Source organism: Colossoma macropomum, unplaced genomic scaffold, assembly GCF_904425465.1.
Source record: "Colossoma macropomum unplaced genomic scaffold, Colossoma_macropomum, whole genome shotgun sequence".
In the NCBI taxonomy this organism is placed as follows: Eukaryota; Metazoa; Chordata; class Actinopteri; order Characiformes; family Serrasalmidae; genus Colossoma; species Colossoma macropomum.
In genome coordinates, this window is record NW_023494803.1 from 23,581,393 (window position 1) to 23,606,219 (window position 24,827).

General features: G+C 39.1%; 1 protein-coding gene across 4 annotated transcripts; it reads right to left on the reverse strand.

Moving 5' to 3' along the window:
* Nucleotides 1-1,895: 1,895 nt before the first annotated feature.
* Nucleotides 1,896-24,790, reverse strand: dglucy (D-glutamate cyclase). Of its 4 annotated transcripts, none has more exons than XM_036592853.1 (13): nucleotides 24,516-24,790; nucleotides 22,312-22,413; nucleotides 16,160-16,313; nucleotides 15,509-15,707; nucleotides 14,069-14,219; nucleotides 13,714-13,836; nucleotides 13,094-13,297; nucleotides 11,697-11,957; nucleotides 9,318-9,417; nucleotides 8,809-8,957; nucleotides 6,721-6,840; nucleotides 3,100-3,254; nucleotides 1,896-2,305 (listed from the first exon to the last, which is right to left on the reverse strand). In XM_036592853.1, exons 2-13 carry the CDS (start codon nucleotides 22,391-22,393, stop codon nucleotides 2,147-2,149), a joined length of 1,857 nt encoding a protein of 618 aa, XP_036448746.1. In that variant the 5' UTR covers nucleotides 22,394-22,413; nucleotides 24,516-24,790; the 3' UTR covers nucleotides 1,896-2,146. The 4 variants fall into 4 exon arrangements, with proteins under 4 accessions (XP_036448746.1, XP_036448747.1, XP_036448749.1 ...); XM_036592854.1 differs by having other exon boundaries at nucleotides 24,512-24,790; XM_036592856.1 differs by lacking the exon at nucleotides 22,312-22,413 and having other exon boundaries at nucleotides 24,516-24,788.
* Between the last annotated feature and the right edge of the window lie 37 nt (nucleotides 24,791-24,827).

Consider the following 24,827-nt stretch of genomic DNA (forward strand, 5'->3'; position numbering starts at 1 on the left):
TTTTGCAAAGACTAGGAATCTTGCAGTGTCACTATTTACAAGACTGCAACTAGATTTTTGAGATTATTCCCCATCATGCACCTGGTGCAAATTTACAAGCAGATAAACCCTTTCCTTCCACTCTATAGTGGCACAGATCATCACCCAGAATCTTGTATTTAACCTGAAAAATGTGGAGTTACTTGTTAAATTTGATATAAAGATTTACTCATTAACACACCATGCAGCGAATCACCATTGTTGAATGGGTGTCATGAACTAAACCATAAGAAACAAACAAACAAAATAAGAAACCAGTGTAACAGAAAACAGAAAAAAAACAATGATTCTTCAGTAACGGAATTCTTAAAGTCCTCTGCACATTTCCTTACGTGTTACAGGCTCAGTGAACCTGAAATATTAAACCAGTCAGTTTACATTTTACGTACAATTTACATACAAGTTTACATACAAGTTAATATGATTATTGTATTTAAGTGGAGCAGATCTGCCGTTTTTACAGAGATTTCAGGCACTTCCGCCTGCATTTTCTCTGTCTCTCTCTCTCTCTCTATCCTGCGCTCGCCCGCAAGCACTCGCGCGCCCCTGGCACATCACTATTTGCATGAGCCAAGACTTAAAACTTACCATAATATTAAACACGGTTGATTTTGTCGCAGCGTCAAGACGAGAAAAAGACTGACTTAAGACCGCCGTCTTGACCACCTTACAATAAACGATCGAGATGACGGGAGCGCGACGCAACTGTATCAAGATCCTCAGGATTTTATTCCTACATGGAAATCAGTTGTTCCCCTAACGGAGCTGCAAACAGCCGGGTATAACTTTGCTTCTCTGTTTCTGGAGATTTAAATGACATTTGAATGAAGAAACATAAACGTTAAATATAAGACTGGATGTCGTTTGGGTCAGAAAACTACACTGTGTTTCGACAGACGTGATTTTGTAAGTTTGCTAGGGTAGTTAGTGCAGAGTTCCCCAGCTCCAGCCCTACAACCCCTGCACTGCAAAATGTTGGTTTCCCTGGTTAAAATACCTTTATTATTAACTTAATCCCTTCTTGAGCTGAATGAGGTGTGTAGAGCAGAGAAAAACACTCAACTTTACAGTGCAGGGGCTCCAAGCCTGGAGTGTGAAACACTGAATTAAAGGTCTGGGTAGTCTATCATCGTTCTCAGCTTCTGTCACGTCTTGCAGGTGAATTATTCACAAAGCACAGCAAATTGAAGGCACGCGTAGCGCAGTCACCCCCTGATTCGGTCCTCAAAATGGCAGCAACTACAGTGTGACGTCAGTACAACTAAGATAAAAGCCTAAAGTGGCCAAACAAAATAATTAGCTGTCTTGCTTCCTACCTGTCAGTACTTAATAGTTCTGAAAAAGACAGAGCTCAGTTCATATAAACAAACATTACTCACTGCTGCCCTCTAAAGGCGTTATTAACATCAAATAAACAAACATTACTCACTGCTGCCCTCTAAAGGCGTTATTTACATCAAATAAACAAACATTACTCACTACTGCCCTCTACAGATGTTATTAACATCAAATAAACAAACATTACTCACTACTGCCCTCTACAGATGTTATTAACATCAAATAAACAAACATTACTCACTGCTGCCCTCTAAAGGTGTTATTAACAAACACCAAATAAACAAACATTACTCACTGCCATTCTCTAGTGTTATTAACATCAAATAAACTAACATTACTCACTGTCACCCTCTAAAGGTGATATTATAACACCAGTCAAAAGTCAAAACCTTTGTTGCTTTTATAAGACACATGACGTGTCTCAATAAATGCGTTTCCATTAAGAAGTGCACAAATTCACATTCTGTCAAAAACTTAATGACTTTGGAAAATAAATGCAGTCAGCCAAAAATAACTGAAAGAACGCAGAAACAATTTTTGTCTTTATTCAAGCTGGGAAAAGAAGAGATAGTGGTTATTTAAAATGAAAATGAAAAGTTTGATTTTAAAATAATTTAAGTAAAATTACTATGATTATACACACAAGTACACTACAGGGTAGTGTAACATGTTGTAATTCATTACTTTTAACATTTGATTACACAATTACAACAGCCTGTTAGTGCCTAGCCAGGATATGGTGAAGTCTATGTAGGCTGTGATGATGACATCATTCTTGGTGTAATTTCTCCATGGAAAGGTCACTCAGGCGTCGTATGACATCAGAGTGGGTGGGGTGGAAGGTCAGGCCATCTACCTCCAGCCCAAGGTTTGCTGTTTTTCCGCTGCGGACCCCGTACTTCACCAGAATATGGAGCATCTCCTCCTCCTGTACTCACAGAAAAACACGCCTGTTTGATTCTGCTTAGAACACTCTGATAGCTGCTACAACTAACTCCAGCATTTGCCAGCTTTTTTTCTTGTAGCCTTCTAATCCAGGCTGAGGTTGGCCATCTTAATTCTCGTGGCAGTGGTGTTTTATTCTAAGGCACATGATGTGGGTGTGGGAACAAAAACAGGAAAGACGTTATTACAGCGTCAAACCGTGAAGACCACTGAAAAGAGACAGGCAGACAATGGGGAAGAGTGGCTGAAAAGAGATGAGCATGAAGTCAATGGAGGGTTAACATGGCTGTACTTTAAAGCTGAGCTCCTGTGGCTATTGTAATTATATCTCTGCCTGGAGTAGGTTCTGAAGTGGTCAGCGCCTGCCACAAACATAAAAATGGCTTGTGTGTTGACCGGTCTATACTCTAATGACTCACATAGCCTTGTCCACAGTGGGAGAGAGCCAAAACCCACAGCCCTGTGCCCCACAACTTTGACTCAAGTATAAACACTAAGAAACAAATCAGGTGCGCATATCTTACATAATCAGATAGCAGCAGCGTTCAGTGACACAACCAGAAACATTCAACTAGAAGTGGGTCATGATGACTAAAACGTGATGAGAATGAGTTTTCCTTTCAGATTTCAACTCTCCAGACAAAAACATACCATGATTGACCAATCTGGAAATAAAAACTCAGGTGAGTCCTGCTTCCAGGTCACGTTAGTCATTTTTTCAAGCAAGACTGGGAGCACGCCTCTTCCTGTTGGACAAACCAGCTATCTGAGTCATACCTTGGCTACAGATGGCAGGCTAGCAGCCCAGAGGCTGCGCTGTTCAGGTGTGGGGAGCAGCCCCAAGCCCTTCTGCACATAGTGCCGATGGATGGAGCACAGGTTGAGAATGTACAAGGCACAAGCCACAGCATAGCCACCCCAGTTAGATACTCCTATAAAAACAAAGAGAAAATGGTACAGTGGAGGTGTATAATGTGGCGTATCAGCATTCCTGAGGGTTTTTGCACATGCATGGACAATAAATCACAAACTTTACACAAGTGCACTATTTCATCACAGCCATGATGTTATTCACTGTAACACATTCCCTGTAATGTTCTATATTAATGTTCTCTAATGTTGTTCTTTAATTCGCTCTCCAGGTTCAGATTAACTGAAAATTGTTTTGTTCCAGTCAGTCTGTAAAGCATTTCACAGCACGTCTTGCTTGCTGAATTTGATGTAGGCCTGCAGTCACATTTTTTATTATCTAATAGATGTTGTCTAATGTGTCTGTTTTCTGTTTTTGTATGTGTTACAGCAGAAACGTAGCAACAGCTGCATCATTAGAGCTGAGCAGTTTGACGATATTTATTATCATCACTGTAATAAAGTACGTCACAACATGTCACAGTATGCTTTTCTGAGCATACTGTGAATATCTTGAGTACTGCTAGGACCCTGACCAACTGCCTATTTCATTACGAAAAAACATAATGAATCAGATTTAACTGGATTTAATGCAGCACAGTGTGTCAAATGGTGAATCGTTGTACTCCAAGTTTTTGATAGTAACTTTGGTTCTTTTCTGTGTTCCAACTTCAGATGTCAGAGAAAATATATAATCGTGACATACTGTGTATGATGAAAATTCCTTAAGGTGTTGTGATATTCCATTTTGCCATATCGCCCACCCCTTTGCAGTGTAATGCGAGTCATTACTTAGCAGCCAGCACTGACTGGAATGATACAGTCATTGTGAAAAAGAGCCCAAATATTTCTAATTGACTTTATAATACAGTTCATTTTCCAAAAGCATAACCTGATTGGTTGACAGGCGTTCTACTCATACTGTTTATTGTAATTAAATGATAAATAATATACTGTAATAACTTATTTACATTATTTTTTGTATTTACATAATTTTATTGTAATTTGTATTTACTTAATTCTGAATGTATTACGGGCGGCACGGTGGCGCAGTGGGTAGCGCTGTCGCCTCACAGCAAGAAAGGCCTGGGTTCGATTCCCAGCCGGGCGACCAGGGTCATTTCTGTGTGGAGTTTGCATGTTCTCCACGTGTCTGCGTGGGTTTCCTCCGGGTACTCCGGTTTCCTCCCACAGTCCAAAAACATGCAGTCAGGCTGATTGGACATGCTAAATTGCCCATAGGTGTGAGTGTGTGTGTGACTGTGTATGTCTGTCTGCCCTGCGATGGACTGGCGACCTGTCCAGGGTGTATCCTGCCTTCCGCCCAATGACAGCTGGGATAGGCTCCAGCACCCCACCGCGACCCAGAAGGATAAGCGGTTTAGATGATGTATGTATGTATGAATGTATTACATTATACAATCTTATACAGCTCCATTCATCATTCTGGACACATCTAAAATGTATTCATTTTTGTCTACAGAGTCCTACTAATGATCTGAAAGCTCTGAATTTGAACAGGACTAGCATATTAAAATCATTTTATATACTGGTCTGCAACCACATTGGTTAAAAGCAGTGATTCCAAACTCCTGAACGCTAATGTGTACACTAACTTAAGCCCATCCATGTGGCTAACAATCTAGCTTGGTCTTGGTTTTTATAGTTGTGCTCTTAGCTTTATTTCTGTTTGACAATCATGGCCAACCAATACTGGTTTACGGTTCAGCAATGTGCTGAATTTTAGAAAATATATATTTTAACATATGATATATAACAGTATGAATAGAACACTGATCAACAGATTGTGCCAGAAATAACTGCTGTGTAAAGTGAAATAAAAACCTGCATGCTAGTAAGAACATGTCTGTAAGATCTAAATGTTTTTTTCTAATGGCTGATTAGATACCATTAAAATACTCATTATACACACATTTGACTGCACACACCAGCTGAATTCTGTATCTTTTAATATCTAAGAATATTAAAAACCACTGAGTAATCTTTGTTCATTATGTTGCTTGGCAATCACAGCCTATTTTTGCTAATTATTAATAATACATTAATATTAATGATAAATGTAATTATTGTTTGAACATTGGTGCATTTTATCATGTTGCTTTTTAACATTCTGTAAAAGAACAAATTCAGTAAAAGCAGTGCATTACAGTGAATTTACCCTGGTTAAGGGTTGCTGTTAGACACAATACAAAGCTATACTGTATCTCACAAGTTTGGTTAAATAGCTAGATAAGAAATAAGGGAATGTGAATAAGACATAAAACATGCCTCTGTGTGTTCTCTTGTAGTGTGTGTGTTCTGAGATCATGAATAAAACTAGCTAACTAAGACTCTGAGGGCACTTGGTGTCAAACAGACAATGTAAGATGGAGGTGGGACACTGAAGCACATGCCGAAGGTCAGCCTGAGCTTCTTCCTTCTGAAGCTGGGGTGACTAAACTCTGGGAAACCACTGCTCCTCCTCCTTCCTGCGTAGACAGGATGAGCTAACAGATGATGGCACAAGCTAGTGGGTGAGTGCTCAGCTACAAATTCTGTGTATGTAACTGATCTACTGTGTACAGATAGTCCTTTCTGCTATTGCCACTGTGTACGTTGATGTGAGATTTTCTAAAATGTTTCCAGGCCAAAAAAGAATTATTAACTCTCGGAGTATGACATCATGCTGTTGGTCTTAAGTTCATAAAACATACTGACCTAGGCACAGGTGGTCTTCTTCTGGACTCTGCTTATTGGACATGACTGAAGTTTTTACACTGCTGTTCAAAAGTTTGAACTCATCACCATATTAAGTGATTTTTTTTATATTTTACATATGATAATCACTTATACAATGTGCCAAAAGCCATATTTTGATGTTTTATACAATATTTTAGGAACTCTGAAAATGATGTCATTAAATGATAAATAATATACTGTATAATGTATTTACATAAAATTTCTGTCAAGTTATCTGTCTAGAGATTTAAAGATTTGATCTACACTTTTGAAATACAATGAATTATTGATGATATAATTATCATAATAATAATTAATGATATTAATTTTATTATTACTTCATTCTGAATGCTGTACATTTTAGAACCTTGTATGGCTCCGTTCATCTCTCTGGACACATCTAACATTTATTCATTTTTATTCTTAGTTGCACAAGACTAACATATTATAATCTTATTAGAAAGCATCACATTCATATCTGTGGTGATCTAAGGACAAAGCCAATAACTTGGCTATAAATAGACAATTACTGATTTTTTTTTATCATTTAGTAACTATTTGTTGTGATCCCCCCCTAAAAAACCTTCAACTAATTAATAAAATAACCTGAATACATGCTGCAAAGTAGTTTAGCATATTACAATCTACACTATATAATTAATAATTTAATAAAATATGTTATTAAAATGACAAGTAATTAAAAACTTTTGAATAGTAGCATATGTTTCTTTGGTACTACATTCAACCCACCTGCTGTGATGGCAAAGTCAGCGGCCACATCACAGGCAATGAGACTGCCATTAGGCATGTAAGCCTTTACTGCCTCCTTCAGCTTCCCCATACCCAGCTCATTACCGCCATCTCCAATACCTGCAACCAAACCCAAACACATAAACAAACACAACAGAAATGCCCCATAATGACAATGCTGACAAAGACAGATTTCATTATTAGAGTGGAACTGAACTGCTGGCATTTATCGACATTCCCTAGTGTGGGGGTGCAAATGAGACTGCTTTGCTCACATATAAGCACTACTACCATCTCTCTCAGAGCACGTTTGATCAGATTACATGTTTTGTTGATTTTCAGAGTGTAAATAGATCAACACATCCTCTACAGAGAACATACTTCTGCACATTTAAATGCACAACTACTGTTTATTTACTGAGTTTAATCTAATGAGGAAAAAAAGAATAAAACAAAACATGTGGCCTGTGCGAAAGTCATGGGATATCTTATATTTTACGCTTTACTTTTTCCAATATGTTAAATGCAGCAAATAAAATGTGCAGTAAAATGTACAGAAAATTGAAATGTGTTCTCTGTAGAGGATGGGTTAATTTCATTAACATTAACTTCCATTCATACACTGGAACTATGATAAACTAGCTCAAATGTCTCAAAATCACTGATGCACACTAATATTTCCTGCGGTTGACTTTTCGTGCCTAGTGTTCCATAAAGGACAGTCAGTAAAATGTGACATTACTGAATTTCCTGACTTGCTGAGCCAGGCATAAGAGCAACCAATGCCTGCCAGTAGCCCTGCTCTACTTTCATAAATGAATGACAAATAGAGAAGGGAAAGTCAATAACAAGGCATTATTTATGGACAGCATGAGTGAATAAAACTATGATATGACTCTATGACGCTATATTCAAATCATCTCCATGCTTCATTTATTTGAAAGTATCTAATGCATTTGGGTCATTCTACAGAAACGCCCATTTTTGTGTCCCTAGCGTTTACAGATATCTTACACTTGAAAAACATGTTAGGGTTACAATTTATTTATATTTTAAAATAAAACAATAAGTTATTTTAACAATTATACCTTTTTGAGCTGTCAACTTAGCAATTTTTTTTTATCAATTATATAGAACTCCAGGTACCACAGAAGTGCTTGTCCTCACAGGCATGTGTAAAGGGTGAGTGCCATATTTTGACTTCTGCAATTTTAACTGCAATAATCTATACATGACTATGAAATACATGAATTAAATGACATAAAGAAAACAAATGCCAAATAAATATTATAAAATATATAATGAAAATTGTTCTCCCCAGGAGTCGTGTCACTGGTGTTCCTGTGTAACAAAAAATCTCTTATTTTGAAATAAAAATCACACTGATGACATCACTTGACTTCCTTTTAACTATTTCCTGAGGATCTATGAAGAAAAGCACATGTTAAGTCCTCTGTGTCTTTTCAGTTAGAAATTTTCTCATTCAGCTCGTGATTTCATATCAAGCTTTTAGCTGAAGTCACTGGTGTGACACAAATGGATTAAATGACATATTTTAGTGGATATTCCATGATTGACAACATGTGGTTTGATGCTCTGTAGCAGCCATTTTGTAAAATGCATTTTTCATTAAAAACGTCACTGGTGTTACTGTGTCTGCTGTTACCTTTCTTATGTGTAACACCAGTGAGTATTGGTAACACCAGTGACACCTATGGAGAGACAGAAAAGTGGACATTTCTGTAGAATGACCCATTTCACCATTTAAACTTGCATCCGTTTTCTTACTTCAACTTCTTAGTAAGAAATCAGAACAACCATGACACACCATGGTGACATGGTTATTTAATTCCTTTGAGGCTGTAGAGCTCATTAATTAGGGATTAAAAGAGGTACTACAAGATGTCTGTCATTAAATGTTATTATCCAGCACATGATGTTACAGAAAACTGCATCAACATCATTTCAGTCAATTCAATCCATGGTGACAATGCTCATACTGCAGCCCTGCCTGAAGTTCTTCTCTCTGTTCTGTTTTCAATAAAGATGTCCAGAAATGTCAAGCTGGTCAGTTTTTGTACATCTTACCTGTTGTGGTGATGCCTGGGACAGCACTGGCCGTGGTGAAGAGGTCATCTATAGGATCCACCAAGTGTTTGATGTTCACGCCTCTCATGTTGTAGTAGTTCCCATCAGAGGCTCTCCCACTGCGCTCTATTGCCACCAAGTGGTCATACCTAAACAGTGCACATCATGAAGACGTCAGTCTAGAATTGACTCAAGCAGTCATCATTTGTACATGAATAAACATGTATTACAACACAGTTATTATCCAAAGTGATGATGTTGATGTAATATATTTTGTTCATGTGGAAATTATGTCCACATTTGAATCACTTCAACTCAGTGTACCACTTTTCTCAGAGCATGAATTAGACTTACGCTGAGGTGTGTTCAGAGTTCTATACTATATGGTAGTATTAGATGACATCGACTTGCTGGGGGTCCCTGAGGGCTACACTGGGAACCTCTGTAATAGAGAAGTGAGGGACACTTTATGGATGCCAGTAGGGTGTCACATAGTGGAAGCACTTTACCTGGGCTTCGAGGGGTCTCCATCATGGCAGAGAAAGCGGAGAGCTGAATCAGGACCACTGCTCTCAAAGCTCATCATAGGCACTGCACTTTTTATCACACCTGCAAGTAAACACACATACACCCATGTATGAAGATGTAGAGAAGGGGCCTCATTAAAGCGTAGAACATGTTATTAATCTGTGCCTTAGAACCGCCACTACAGCATCGGCAGTTGTCAATGAACAATGCACACGCATGACACATTTATACAAAGAAACACCCCCAGATGGCTAAACATGGTAAACAACTTCCCAATTAAAGGCCCCAGTAGCCTAATGTACAGTTTGTTTCTGATAACATGAAGCTTGTGAAAGAGTGAATAAAATGTTACCTACATTTAACGATTCAACTTTACAAGAATAAAATGTGAACATGCAATTATTATTTTAGTTCAACTGTTAAGAGAAAACAGTCATTCAGAGTGGTGTGAGGTGAAATGATCTGTTCTAAAGAAACTCACTGAGTCACAATTGTTCACAGTGGTGGTAATAGTAACCAGACATCTGAAGCGTTTAACGCATCTACAGGCTACCTCACAGAAAGCTATGAATACACTGCTTAATGCCTCAGATTTTGTTTTAGGATAGTTATTTGAATTGTGCTGTAGGGGAAGTACCCAAAGAAAACCTTTTTTCAATAATTTTTTTTACATTTACTATGATTTTACCATCATCAGTGTTACACTTAAGAACGCAGAAGATGTGTCGGTTCGCTGGTTGTTCTGGATAGTAAAATGGCTCTATTTGTGTTGTAGACATGACAACTCCTGGTCCCCATCACCACCACTGTAAAGAAATCCGAGTCCGTTTCTCTACAATTAACCATTTCACATCATACCACTGTGAATGACTTGTGAATGTCTTATCAATTGAGTTAGGCAGAAATTTAGAAAAAGAGGAATTCCCATTTAATATTGATAATTGTTTAATAAATAAATAAGTTTTTTTTGGACAGCCGTATCACTGCATGTTAAACTACATTAATAGTAAAACTTGTTTCTCCCATTAAAGTGTACTAGGAAAAGCAATCAATTCTTATAGATAGATAGATAGACAGATAGATAGAATATATTGATCCCGAAGGGAAATTGTAGTGTTTCAATAGCAAGACATATAACTGCACATAAACATACATATACTATGCAGAAAATAAAAAATAGAAATAAAAATAGACATAAGTTAAAGTATAAGAGAGTAGAAATAAAAGTATATCTATTTGCATATTTACACAGTATATAAGACAGATTTATTGTATTTTCATGATAGCAGGCACTAAGTGGTATGAGGTAGTCTAAAAGCACAATGAGTACAGACACAACTAGGAGTTGCAGCAATATTACAGTGTAAAGTGCATAGTGAAAGTGTCAGTGTCAGTTATTAGCAACATCTTAATTCATACATGCAAGAACATAATTTCTACTAGTAAAAGTTTTGACATGTTAGAAATCTTTTACATTTCCATTTTTATTTTACTAGCATTAATCATTTTTATTTGTTCATATTGATTTTCTAATATAAAGAAATACTGGATTAAAAGATAAAATGCCTCACGATGAACCCACACTCAAAGCCTTATGCAAGGCAAGGCCACTGTTATCATCCCATTCGGTCTTTAGATTAACTATGAAGCTAAATTAGCTTTCATCTGTGTCCTTCAGTTGTGCTGAATGGTTGAAAATAAATGAGTGTCTCTCTGTCAGTTTACTTGTGATTACACTCTTCTGCCACTAGGGGTTTCTGCATGCGCATGATTAGGAGTAGTTCTAAATATCCGCACATTCTCACACAAGAAATAAATGACAAGTCACATTCTACACTTAGAAATGTGTGTACAGCTCATAAACGAGACACCAGGTTCCCAAATTATGTTACAATGTGTACAAATCCTAGTGTATATTTACCCTCACAACAGCTACACTTAAAAAGATGGCTCTTCAAGCGTTCTTTACAAAATAACCATGAATAGAACCATTAACTCAAAGAACGCTTCGCATGATTAAAAGTCTCTTTGCATGATGAAAGTTTTCTTCAGACTGCAGATTGCAGAGTACTGTAGATGCTTATTTATAGAACTTTTTCTATATAGCACAAAAAGGGTTCTGTTATCATTACAATGTCAAGTCGACAAAAGAAGAACCTTTTTGGTGCTACTTAGAACCATTTTCAAAAAGGTGCTATATAGAACCATATGCAACACATTCTCCATCAATCTCAAGAACCATTTCACCATGCAAAGTATTCATGGTTCTGTATAGAACCATTTTCTTTACTAGAGATCCTTTAAAGAACCAACATTTTTAACAGTGTACACCAACCAGCTGATGAGAGAGAGCGATGTACCTCTGTCAACAGCATCCTGCATTATCCGTCGATTCATCTCTAGAGCCCTCTGGTCACTCACTATGACAACACATTTGTTGAGGGCTTGGAGCATAGCAGCCATGGCGATGGCTCCGGGGGGTCCGTCTGTCTCCTCCGGGGGGTCGTGCATGTAGTGTGTGGGGAAGCCAGTGGTGATGAGCACAGAGGAGGAGTGGGACAGAGACAGACAGGCCTTCAGCAACTCATCCTGCACAAACAGCGCTCGAATACCCCTCTGACCTGCACATCAGCACACATACAAACATCACTACAGTGCTTACAGGAAGCTCTCTATAAAAGACCCATTTACTACATTTATCTTAAATGTCCCTTTTTCCACTTAGAACATTTGTGTGGTTTTATGTGTTTTTTCTTATTGTGCCTTTATGACTGACACATGTAAATGATGTGTTCTGTACTTTGTCTCATTCGAAAAGCAGTCTGTGCTGAAATGTATAGAACAAACAGTGAAGTTCTCCTTCAGCACTGCTGTGTCTCGTACCAGAGCAACACACACTAACACACAGTGTCACTGCTCTGTGGTGGTCCTGTGGGGGTCCTGACCACTGGAGACACACACACACACACACACCAAGCTCTTTAATAGGAACACTGTACTAATACTGGGTAGGGCCTCCCTTTGCTGTGAAAACAGTCTACATTCTTCGATTCTTTGTGGCATGGATTCCCCAAGATGTTGGAAACATTCCTTTGAGATTCTGGTCCAGGTTACAGTTCCTGTAGATCTTTCAGAAGCACTGCTGCAAATCTCCCATTCTACCACGTTTCAAAGGTGTTGTATTGGATTGAGATCTGTTGACTGGGAAGGCCACTAAAGAATAAAACCAGTTTGAGACTTTGCTTTGTGACATGCCATCAGAAGATGCGTGTGTTGTGGCTATGATGGGATGCACATGACCAGCAACAACACTCAAATAGGCTTTGGAATTCAAGCAAGGACTTATTGGTATTAATGGGCCCAAAGTGTGCCAAGAAAACATTCCCCACACCATTACACCACCTTCACCAGCCTGGACTGTTGACATAAGGCAGGTTGGGTTCATGGATTCATGCTGTTGATAGCAAATTCTGACCATACCATCTGTGTGCCTCAGGAGAAGTCGAGATTCATCAGTCTTCAACTTAAAGTTTCCAGTCTTCAACTTAAAGTAGCTCATCTGGCACCAACATTCATGCCTCGGTCAAAATCACTGTGATTCCCCTTTTCCCCATTCTGAAGGTTGATGTGAACATAGCCTGAAGCAGCTGGCCCGTATCTGCATGATTTCTTGCACTGCACTGCTGCCACACGATTGGCTGATTAGATAATTGCATGAATGAATAGGTGTAGAGATGGTCCTAATAGGTTGGCTTACCTGGATCTTCTCCAATAAGCTCCTCAATTGCTCTAACACGCTGAACCGCCATCTTACTGGCCACACTGTAGTGCAGGGGATTCTGGGAAACGCAGAAGGTCAAAGGGCACTCTTCAGACTCCGAGGCTTGGTGAGAAACAGTGGCCTCTTCTCGATCAGTGAGAAACATGCAGCCCGGTGAATGGGTGAAGGCGAGAGCAGGCTCTGAAGTTACATCAGAAAGGAAGTGTTCACAGACTATCATCTACTGTGTCTGTAGACACATGGCCTCTCCTGGCTTACTGCTTTATATATATAAAAATGGATAGCGACGATATATATACATAATTATTTTATAGGAAATTGTCTTTCTCAAGATTTAATCACTTTTGAAATACTATATTTTCTTATTGATAATGCATTACAAAATCATTCTCAATGCTACAGATTTCTTTGTATTTTAGAATCTTCTGCAGCTGCATTCATATTTTCAAAAGAAGACATCTCTTTTTTTTAACAGTATCTTACTTTTTTTTCCTTTTGAGTAATAGTTTATCATCTGTCCATGTACAGCTTTCACACTTCATAAAGTCATTACAGGTTTCAGTTTATTTTAGAAAGGCAGTCTTTTCTGTTCTTACTGGTGCTCTGGACAGCCTCGGCTCCTGTAACCCCACAGGCCCAGAACACAGGCACATCCCCAGCACTGAGCTCCACTGGATCCCCATAGTCTGGCTGAGAGAGATCTTTAATACCCAGCAGAGCTGTGGGACACACAATTACTTGTGTTTACACAAACGACTTTGGGAAAAAAGATTTCCTTGACTTATTAGAGCTGCCCTTTGTGCACAGTGTACTCATCAGTTCATTTAAAAGCAAAACAGTCATTCCAATTAACCATTTTAATCCTTACTGTCTTAAGCACTTCACTACCGTGTACATAAAAATTATATTCTTACGTTTAAAATAAGCGATCAGATATAACAGAGGCTGCACCTGGGTGTCCGATGTGGACTGGGCCTCCATGAGCCAGTGGGATTTGATGTGTGCACTGAGCCGCAGCGTCCAGCTTGTCCTGTGGGACTGGACGCATGGACACCACCATGGGGCCGTGAAAGGGCCCCGCCTTGACACAAGGCATGGATGTCTGCCAGGAGAGGAAAGGTCACAACAGACTAACATTTAGCGATTCAAATGTCAAATGCCTCATGAGCTGAGCTAGGCCAAGTGTTAGAGTGTCAAGAGTTTAACCATTTCAACGTGCATCCGATTCCAATGTGCATTGAAATTCAAAACTGCATTGCTGCACAGCTCACTCTCTTACAACGGTTCCTCATTTATCATCATTTGTGAAAACCACTGTCAAAAATCAAAAATAGACATCTGGGTGCCACTGAGCAGAGTAAAATGGACAGTGAAGGGGAAGGGCTTATGCTATGCACACACCAACTCTTAAATGACGAGGCTTTTTATAAAGGAGCTATAAATTCTTGTGATTTTTGTAGTTTATTTCGTTAGAGGGTGCCACAACAGTTGTTAAAAGAGTTCTACTGGAGAACTTTTCTTTATCTGAGCCAAACCAATCTGTGTTGTTTATAATTAGAGCTCTGTAGAATCATTTTTAACATACAGCATGAACTGAATCTTGACTTCAGAATTGAATATTGTATCGTATGTGTATGCCCCCAGTGCACATGCATGTATGAAACATATTAGTATTAATATGACAACAAGGCACATAATCAGATTTCTGCTGTATAGAAAAATGAGTTTTGATTATTTTAAGTATCATTACAACCCCTAGAGAAGAAAAAAAATGGAAGTGTGCAGCACATAAGGTTTGAGAAGCACTAAGATGGAGAACAACTAAATGAACATAAGATTTCCAGCTTTTGTACCAATGCCATCTTCACTTTCCCCCTCTTACCTATGTAGGCAATAAGCCAAGACAAGTCTGGTTTGTCTAGTTTTGTTTGCTTCTTTAATTCCTTAATGGAGCTACAAGGCTAACACAGCTAACCTCATTAAATAGCACTGTGCAAACTGCACGCCTCATCACACACCTGCCTTATACCACATTGAGTTGTCAAGTAATCCCAAATAGACTTGCTTATGTGGTTTCAGACACTGTATAACATACTGTCATCTACAAAAAAGGACAAAAATATTTCACACAATATTAGTAGACACAGTAACAGCACATCATACAAATGAGATTTGAGGCCTGTGTGTGATGCAGTTTGCACAATGCTAATTGGTGGGTATCAGCTTCCATTACATAATAGTTACATCAGCCTTGTAGCTTCATCTCAAAACTAAAGAAGCAAACTTCAAACACTGAGCATTCTTGGCTCAATGGCCACATCTGGGTAAAGGGAAAATGGTATAAATTAGCTTTTTCGTTGAACCATCGCTTTAATTTTCTCTTCCACTCACCTTAAACATGCTGACGTTTCGGCCCTGTTCCAAGTTCCGCACCGGGACACCGGCTTTCTCCAGAGCTTGCTCAAAGCTAAAGCTACAGCCCAGATAGAACGTTACCATGTCCTGCAGCTGAGCAGTGTAGGGAGCTAAACTGGCCACTTTACTGACCAGCACCCCCTTCTCAAACACACAGTACTGTGGACAGTCATCTCTGAACATAAAACAGAGCACAAGTTACTAAGAATTCCTGTTTTAATGCTCACTTTACAGGTTTACCAAGTGATATTTGCATGATTATATGTCACATTGCTGCTCACTACTAACAACACATGAACACTTCTTTTCAATTAGATCTGATTTTAATATTATTGTTGTTTTTTGTTAACAGCGCAGTGGAGCTCTTTCTCTTTAGGCACCACTATCTCACAACCTTTGGACAGATACAACTCTAAGTTGTTGAGATGTCACACTACCTGTAAGAAAAATTAATCATTGACATAAGTGGTCCACAGAAGTGAGTCAAAGGTTTTTGCGTGTGAAAGGACAGGTTTTAAATGGATTAAGTAAAAGAATCATTCAGTGATTCATGTCTTATTGCCACTTTTTCACATGAACAGAGATTAATGCTAAACCATGCTGCATGGTTAATGTGTCTGATGGCACCTGATGTCTGCTTGTGCAGCAAGAGGGGGGCAACCCCATTCTCCAGGCTTGCTCCTGTACAGCAGAGGCAGGGGGCTGCGATTGGCATGGCAGAACGCCTCAAAGTCATCAGCAAGGTCCTTGTGCAGGATAACCACATTAGCTTGCAGATATCCTAGAACATTAGAGGAGATTTATGAACACATTTTGTAGGAACTTACAGTTTTTAGAGTGTTGTGGAGCAATTTAGGAGGACACTTTGTGCATATTAAACACACAGCTGAGACAAAGTTGAAAAACTATGTTGAAAAAAAAATAACTTGAGAAAACAAATTGCACCATTTTATGTTAAAAATAAATGGATGTCTTCAATAAGTTATATAATCTGTGTTGAATTCTTCCTACCTGGTGCAATGCCAGATGTGTTCTCAATATACTGCCTCTGCTCCCGTATTATGCTGCGAAGAGCGCTTGGGCTCAAACTAGAAAGTGGCATGTTTCATCGAAAACACTCTGGTTAGCCGTGCAAATTTAAAAGTGAGCCAGGTTAATGTTTCTTTAAGGGTAACGGTCATGTAACCTGGTGGCATTTCCAGAGTCATGAAACTGACAACTGATTGGATTGAGTCAGGCCTCTAGAGCTGAATCAAACTCCTTACCCTTACTTTTTCAGGCCAAAAGTCTGGAGTCATGAGCAGCATGCTTTTCACAGCAAAATTAAAAATCAACCAAAGAATGACGCATTACATGGTACGTGTATTACATTAGAACAGGTGATATTTGTCATAATTTATAATTGTGAGAGATAAAAATTCCAGAATTCCACTTATATAAATGTTTGCACATTTACGAACAGAATGTCGTTTATGTCTATCACTACCATGCAGATGTATTTTTATATGATAACATAATGGGCCAGAAAATAGCATCATTACTATGTCTAAACCTTACAATTGTACCTTTTTGAGCAAAGGGTTTGAACATCGAAAGAAATTTTGCAAAACGTTTGAAACTTTTGCCAAGTTATCTCATGTTAAAGTGAGTGATCGATTTCCTGTCAGAACACTTTTTTAAAATACTTCCCCTTACATTCAGACAGCGGTCAATACAACATATGAGGCTAGAATATGGTCTCTGTGGCTGCCACAGGCACTGTAGTCAGCAGCAAAAACACATTATGTGGACCACCAACATTCAACCAATCAGGACAAGAAGGCATATCTCGCCTGTTATTCATGTTGCGTGTCTACAGCATATAGTAGGGAGCCATAGCCTAAACCTTTAGCTAACCAGTACAACCCTGAGCTCTGAGAAGACCCAGCTGGTTGTTACAGCTGTTTTTCAACTAAGAATTAATGGCAAAAAATAATATAAAATAATGGCCAATTACACCACTAAATTACCTGTGACTAGTGACTGCTATGACTACATGTGACTGCTTACACAGCCAAACAAACCAGGAAAATAAAAAATGACAAGAAAACAATTTGACCAATATAAAGCAATAGTGAACGTCAGTGTGGCCTTCCAGCACTGAAGAGAACTAAGAGATTTGACAGGCATGAAATGTGACTTGGACCTTCCTCTATATCTGCTGGACAGACAGGCTAACTATTTTGCAAAGCAAATCTTGTTCTTATCTGTGCTGCTAACATAGCTAAGTAGCTGTGTAGTTGCCTGTGAGCTTTGTAATTCATAACATGAATTAAGCTCCATAAACTATGTAGATTGCCTATATGCTAGCTAAGAATATTACTTAGGGCAACAGTGGCCTATCTAAAGCTAACACAATGGGCTGTGGATTCAGAGGGACTTGATTCAACAAGGGTAACGTTAGCTAGCTTCTGTGTAAGCTCATGTTGGCTTGCTAATTAGTTGTGTCAATGTCCGCTCATGTCCTTGCTTTATTTGTGAGAAGTTAGCACCAGCATTCAGGCTTTCTGGCCTAGGCTGTGCACGTGCATCAGATTTTGAGGTAAGGTTTTGGACTGAACACTGAGGGGAGATGCTGTATTTGTTTGGCTGTCAAGCTTTAAACAGCTGCCTTCCACAAAAATCAATGATCCCACCCTAGTACGGAATGGGAATTTGCATATAATCCCATTTACAATATAGATGCCCTACTTATACTAAATAAATAAGTAAACATATTGCAGCTTATACTTAGCCGGGCTAAAGGTTTTTGGTAGCATTTTCAAGTATGTGATGTCAATGTTTGCAGGTGAGCGCTGGAGCAATCTGGGTAGGTACTGTGTTTTGGAGTGTTAGCTACCATAATCCATCTTTGGCTCCTGATTTATTACAATTTTCCTGTTTTGTACTCTGGGTGTCAAGACAAACCCTGGTTTTCTACACTTATCCTGTGTCACCCCCACACTACAATGGAGTCACAAGTACCACTGGAGGCGCAAGGATCTGGCAGTGTGCCGGGTAGGGAGGGCTCTGAAGCAGAGGATGGAGGTGATGCCAGTGGAGGTGGAAATGATGCTTCAAAGAACTGGGCCTGGGGGAGGTTTCCTGCACAGCCCCCCTGACCCCCGACCCTCTACGCCTCTTTCTCCATCACTAGTGACAGCAGTGTTACTTTTTTCATTTGTGAGAATTGTTAGTTTCTTGCTTGAGGGAGAAGATTGTACAGTTGGAGGTGTGCATCTATAAATCAGAAAAGAGCACGGCTAGTCAGAAGGCCTCAGACTCGCTGTTAGAATCTCTGGGTGCCTCAGAGAGAATCAGCATGACCTTGACTCAGACAGCACAGCCATTACAGTGAGGTAAAGGGGGGTGTATTGGCAGTATATTTGCATGTACCTGTTTTGCTGCCTTGCCCTCTTGTCTTTCTCTTTTTCGTGTTCCACCTATCTTTTTACTAGGACCTGCACTTAGAGACTTCTGATTGGCTGCTATGTTGCCTTTAAAAAATAGTGATTTAGGTCTGACAGATGAAAGTGACATTTTGCTATCTTATCTGGGTTCATGGTGTTTAGTCTGGTGGTTGGGTTGGCGTTTGGCCTTTTTTTATGTATGACCTCTTTTAAAAGCCCCTAGACCTATGCGGTCATAACATTGCAAAGCTAAGGCTAACGCTAAAGCTTCCCCATGTGAGCACCATGTGATTTTATGACATGTACAATTAGTTTCCTCTTTTAGGGGCACCAGTAGAAGTTAGCTACACCAGGAGCAAGGGTGGCAGACATTAGTGGGAAAAAATAAGAATTTGCTGACTTTCTAAGTTTAATAAAGCTCTCAAATAAAGTAGAGGTTGTCAAGGTTTGACAAACCACAGGATCCAATAAGTAAGGCATTTGTATGTATGTTAGACTCTTAAACCACACTCTTAACTTAATTTTGACCTTTGGTGTAAACATAGATCATTTAGCTGTTCTCCCCCACAGCACAGCAGTCTGAGATAATTACCTCATCTCTTATGAAATTCACTTTAGTCATAATGTATGTTCATCCCCACGCTATTGCGTCAAATGTTCTATAACATCCTCCACAGCTAGTAGCTTTATCGAAAATCTCATCAACTTCCATCAACGGTCCTTTTGAACCTACTGTATTAGATATTATGACCAAATGCTTAGAGGATACTTTTCGTTCCACTTTAGATCACGTAGCTCCATTAAAAAGTAAAAGAACGAGGCAGAAAAAGCTTGTCACGTGGTACAATGATCAAACTTGAGGTTTAAAACAGACTGTGAGACAACTAGAGTGTAAATAGTGTATGATTAAACTAGAAGGATTCCAATCCACCTGAAAGGATAGCCTTGTAGACCATAGAAGGGCACTTATTGAAGCACGCTCAACCTCTCTCCTCTCTAATTGAAAATATTAAGAATAATCCTAGATTATTATTAAGCACAATTAAGCATAATTATTTAACCCCTTTGTGGTGTTCATGTTTTTGTTACTCAGTGGTCTGGTGGACCCACCGCATTATTGTTTTTTTTTATCTTTACAGCCATAACAATTTATGTAAAAATACCAGATGTTTAAAATATCACAAGTGGCCAGCGTAGGATTCTTCTTTAGCAGCTGTAGCCAGTCAGCAGCCTGTCCATGTTGTCCACCCTCACACACACGCACACATATACAAACACATACACACATAGACACACACACTAACAGCAGGCCATGTAGGAGGAGAACAGAGTGAAGGGACATCTCCACACTTTTATTCCCCACGGGTTCACCCCAACACCACATGTGTAATATAAATGTGTACGGGGTGTACAGTGTGAATTCACTGAAAATGTGTTATTTTATATGTTCTTCACATAAAATGCTGCCCTACAAAGCCAATCCAGATCTTGGTTACTTGATCTTGAGGACCTTTACCTTACTGGCTAAAATCATTTCCACTTAAAACCTTCTATTTGCATATTAGCTTTAATTCCTAGAGGTTTACTCAAAGAAATTTTGACAGAAATAACCAAGTCTTTTCTATCAATAATAAACTCCTCTCTTAGCCTTGACTATATACCAAAAAGCTAGTCTAGCCTAAAAACTTACTTGTTTAGCCAAGCATTTGGTAATTAGTTTTTCCTTTTAGACAAAAGGTGATAGACTATCATGGGTGCAGTCTATGTGCCATCAGTGAGCAGAAGGAGCACCTGGTCCACATGGGGCTCTGGCAGAAGCGGAACTATGACCTGTGGGTCAAGGGCCAGGAGTTTCAGTCAGGTGAGAGAGTGTGTGTGTTGAATCTGCATCGCCAGAAAGGCTGCTCCCCCAAGCTAGACAGTGAATGGTTAGGAGCCTGTGTCATGGTGGAAAGACTCTCAGATGTGGTATATTAAGTGCGCAACAAAACCCACCGCCTCATGCCATTGCATCCTGGACTGCCTGGCTCTGTATCTGCAGGATTGATAGGAGAGCACTAGTCCTCGGGGCCCTCCAGAGAGCTGCCCCCAGGACCCAACCAACCCAATCTCCATGCTACCCAGCATCGCCAGAATGCTGCCAATGCTCTTCAACAGCCTCAGAAGCCCTCAATGCCCACTGGTGACCTGAGAGGATCATGGCATCCTGACAGCGTCAGTGGAGAACCCACAGGCAGATCCTATTGATCTGCCAAATTCAGGCTGGAAGCCCTCTAAGAGAGAGCGACAGACTCCTAGACATTTCAAAGACTTTGACTGGTGGCACTGGTAAGCAGGGGTTGCTGCTCTTGGACAAAGGGGAGAGCATGCTTTGGTTCCCATGATGTTTTGCTCATACTTAGCCGGGCTGTATTTAGTTCTTTAAACAGTAAGTAAATGTTTTTGGTTGCATTTTCAAGTATGTGACATTAAAGTTTACAGGTTATGTGAACGCTGGAGCAGCTCGGATAGGTACTGTGTTTGGGAGTGTTAGCTACCGTCATCCAAGTCAATCCAATGAGTCCCAATTCATAAGCCCCAGTGGGATTCTATAGCGGGTCAAGGTCATGCTAGAGATGTAAAAACCATATTTCCTCCCTCCAGAAATAAAAGCAATTTTTCTCTCTTGTACGTTGACTGCTGAGTCAATTCTAAATAAAGCTGTGTTATGAGTACAAACTCTGAACTGTCTGTGCTTCTTCTGTGTACACCCCACATAATACTATATTTAAATATAGTATTACTATACTATACTAAATACTATACTATACTCCATCTAACTACATCTATCATTTACCTACACCTCATGCCCCTGAAAAATCTAGTTTAGCCCTGCTTTCGTTGGTAACCTGTGTCAGACGGTCTTAAGCTGGTCTTTAATGGAGTGTAAGATGGTCAAAATGGTCGAACAGCTGAATGTCCAGATGGACAAAGTCATAACTTAAGCTCGTCAATCAGTTAAACAGACCAGGCTTAGTAGACTAGTCATCGCTTGTTCAGCCAGCTTGATCAAGCCAGTCATGCTGATGGACTAGTTTGGCGATGCTGATCACGTGTTTAGACCAACTAAATCATCAAACTCTAACGAAAACATACCCTATGCTGGTCCACCAGCTAAACTGGTTTGCCAGCTTAACCGGCTTGAGCTGTTATTTTTTTTTATAAATATTTAGAGTGAATGAAGGGCTTTTAAGCCTTTGATTAGTCTATTATGTGATAGAAATGCTTAAGAAAAATATCATATACTTGATTGTCAAAAACATTTTAAATTAGAAAGTGAAGAAATACTGTCATAAGACCTGCATATCTCACCTGATCCAAAGTTTGCTCTAAAGCCTCTGAAATATTCCAGCCCTGTCGTTACTTTAGTGTAACTGGGAAGAAACCTCTTCATTACGATGCCCTGAAGAAACACTAAATCACAAAGTGGGAATCAAACCATGTTTAACAGCATACCATATTTCAAAATAAAGCTTTGAGCATGTCTCCAAAATGACATCCTAATACTGATTTAAGAAATGGACAAGGTTAATAAATGAAGAGTATGGCTAAGCATCCCCTTCTGATCAAGATATATGTCTAAAAGTTCACAGACACCTGCTCATTCAGCACTTCTGATGCTAAACGTCTTGTCCTCCTGGACACTTTTGGACATATAGGGTCTGTTTTCCAGACAGGGCTTGAGCCTGGACTATTTCTCTTTCCATGGAGAATGTCCGCTCAGAAAGCTGTGTAGTCCAGCTTTACACCTGTCCAGGAAACTGACCAGTGTATAAACAGGCATGGTCAAAAGTGCGTAAAATTTCTTTCAACGGGCTTTACTCCACAGCCTGTTAACAACTGTCACCACAATTGTGGTAGATCCTCTCACTAGTCAGACTTGTTCATGTTACTTGGTGATCTACAAATCCATGCTCATATGCCCTGCTGACCCCCTGAGAAGCTATCAAAATATCCTAATTATTGTTTTAATGCTGGGACCATTTTCTGAGGATATTTTCCCAGGACATCTGCCAGCTTCTTGTTCAAATTTTCCCATTCCACCTTAAATAGTGCAGCACTGCTGTGCCGTTTAAAGTGGATCCCTTACAAAAAAAGCAGTTCATTCAAGTGTGCTATTAATACACTTGTTTTAAACTAAAAACAAGTGAGTATGCTTTCAGTTTACTTTTTATATACTCATCAGAGATATACTAAACAAAATTATTCTTAAGTATACATGTCTTATACTGACAAGTATACAGAAAAGTCTATTTGGTTATACTCATTATCAATCTTATGATCAAGATACACTTAAGAAAATTATGAGCAAGTATACTTAGGTTAAATAATAGGCCTACATTTGTGGAACTGATCTTGTATGGAAATTATAGAGTATAAGTATAATCTGTTTGAGAGCAGCCAGGGAGTGATTTTGGAGAGGTTGCATCCCACAAACTTACCTAAACAGGTTGTGTGTTTGTTTTGTTTGGTTAGGATCTAGACTGTTGATTTGAGTTTTATTCTTATTTTGGCATCAAATAGAATGTTTGTTTGAAAATTGTTATTTATAAAAAAAATTACATTCTTACTCCTGAGTACGTCTTGTGAATTTTTGTGTAGTCTCCTGAGAGTGTTCATATTAGTTAACTTCAAGCCTACTTAAAGTCCAGTTGAAGGTATATTTCAAGTACAAAAAGTAATACCTAAGTAATAACCTAGTAGTATACTTTAAAATGCAAAAGCAATAGTAAACTGTAAGTATTAAGTTCATTTAAAGAACCTACGAGTATAATTACAGTGTAAAAACTATTAAAGTAGTAGTTTACTGTATAAAAAGTATACTTAAAAGTGTACTTTTATAACTAAAACGTGGAATATAAGTATATAACTAGTAAATGGACAGTATACTTAAGTTTCAGTGTAGTTTACAGTATAGCTGCAGTACAAAATAAAACTTGTATGTAAAAAAGTTGTGTACACCTGAAGTATACTTTTATAAACTAAAGTGGGCCAATTTAGTCCTAAGAAATATTGAAATAGGACAGTTACAAGTAAAGCCTTGTAGGTTTAACACTGGTAGCATATTTATACTATTACTATAAAATGCGTTTGGTAAAACATTTTGATAAGTTAGATCAGACCACCTTACTTTTGTGTAGCTTAGTAACATCAGATTGATGCGCAGCTTTAGCTCGCATATAGCAATATTACTATAAAAGACTCCTCGTAATTCAGATTCCAGTGATATTCGGGAGAAAAATCTACACAGAACTAAACGTATCGGGTCCTGAACATTTTTATTTACCTTAGGGTGCGATAGAGGCGATTAGAAAACCCTGTTCGTTCTGGCCATAGAAACAAGAGTTTAGACACGGAATTCCTAACATGGAGATACCGCGACTACAGAATGACGCAGTGGTCTATTTGAGTGGTCGCTCGCAGAAGGTAAACCCTCTAGTTTATCTCGGAGCATCTGAGTACAATACTAGTGATCACGTACAGCTACAGTGAAATGCAGCTTATTGCTCACGTACATAACCGGGTCAGAAAGACGATGTGAGATCCGGATGAGGTCGCAGCCTTTAGGAAACTTGGTGTCTGATCCAGTAACGCAGACTGCTGAACATCCCGTGCCGACTGCTGATCATCGCTATGGAGTGAAGGTGAATGTAGAGGATCCGGACAGGAAACGTTAGCCTACAAACAGCTTGGAATACTTGGATACTCCATGTTGTCCAGTTTGTCCTCTGACGAATAAAAACGTCAGACAACCTTGACCACTGAGACACAAAATGGCTCGAGATGCGTTACCACATCTATCCACGTGGGGGCGGCAAAGCAACACA

What these genes read in the sequence shown, in the direction of transcription:
- dglucy (XM_036592852.1), bottom strand. Translation starts at nt 16,634, where the DNA reads ATGCCACTTTCTAGTTTGAGCCCAAGCGCTCTTCGCAGCATAATACGG. An exon ending in CCCAGGCATCACCACAACAG is followed by an intron (nt 6,841 to 8,808) that starts GTAAGATGTACA and finishes GTTTGGTTGCAG; the next exon opens with GTATTGGAGATGGCGGTAAT. An exon ending in TGACTTTGCCATCACAGCAG is followed by an intron (nt 3,255 to 6,720) that starts GTGGGTTGAATG and finishes TTGTTTTTATAG; the next exon opens with GAGTATCTAACTGGGGTGGC.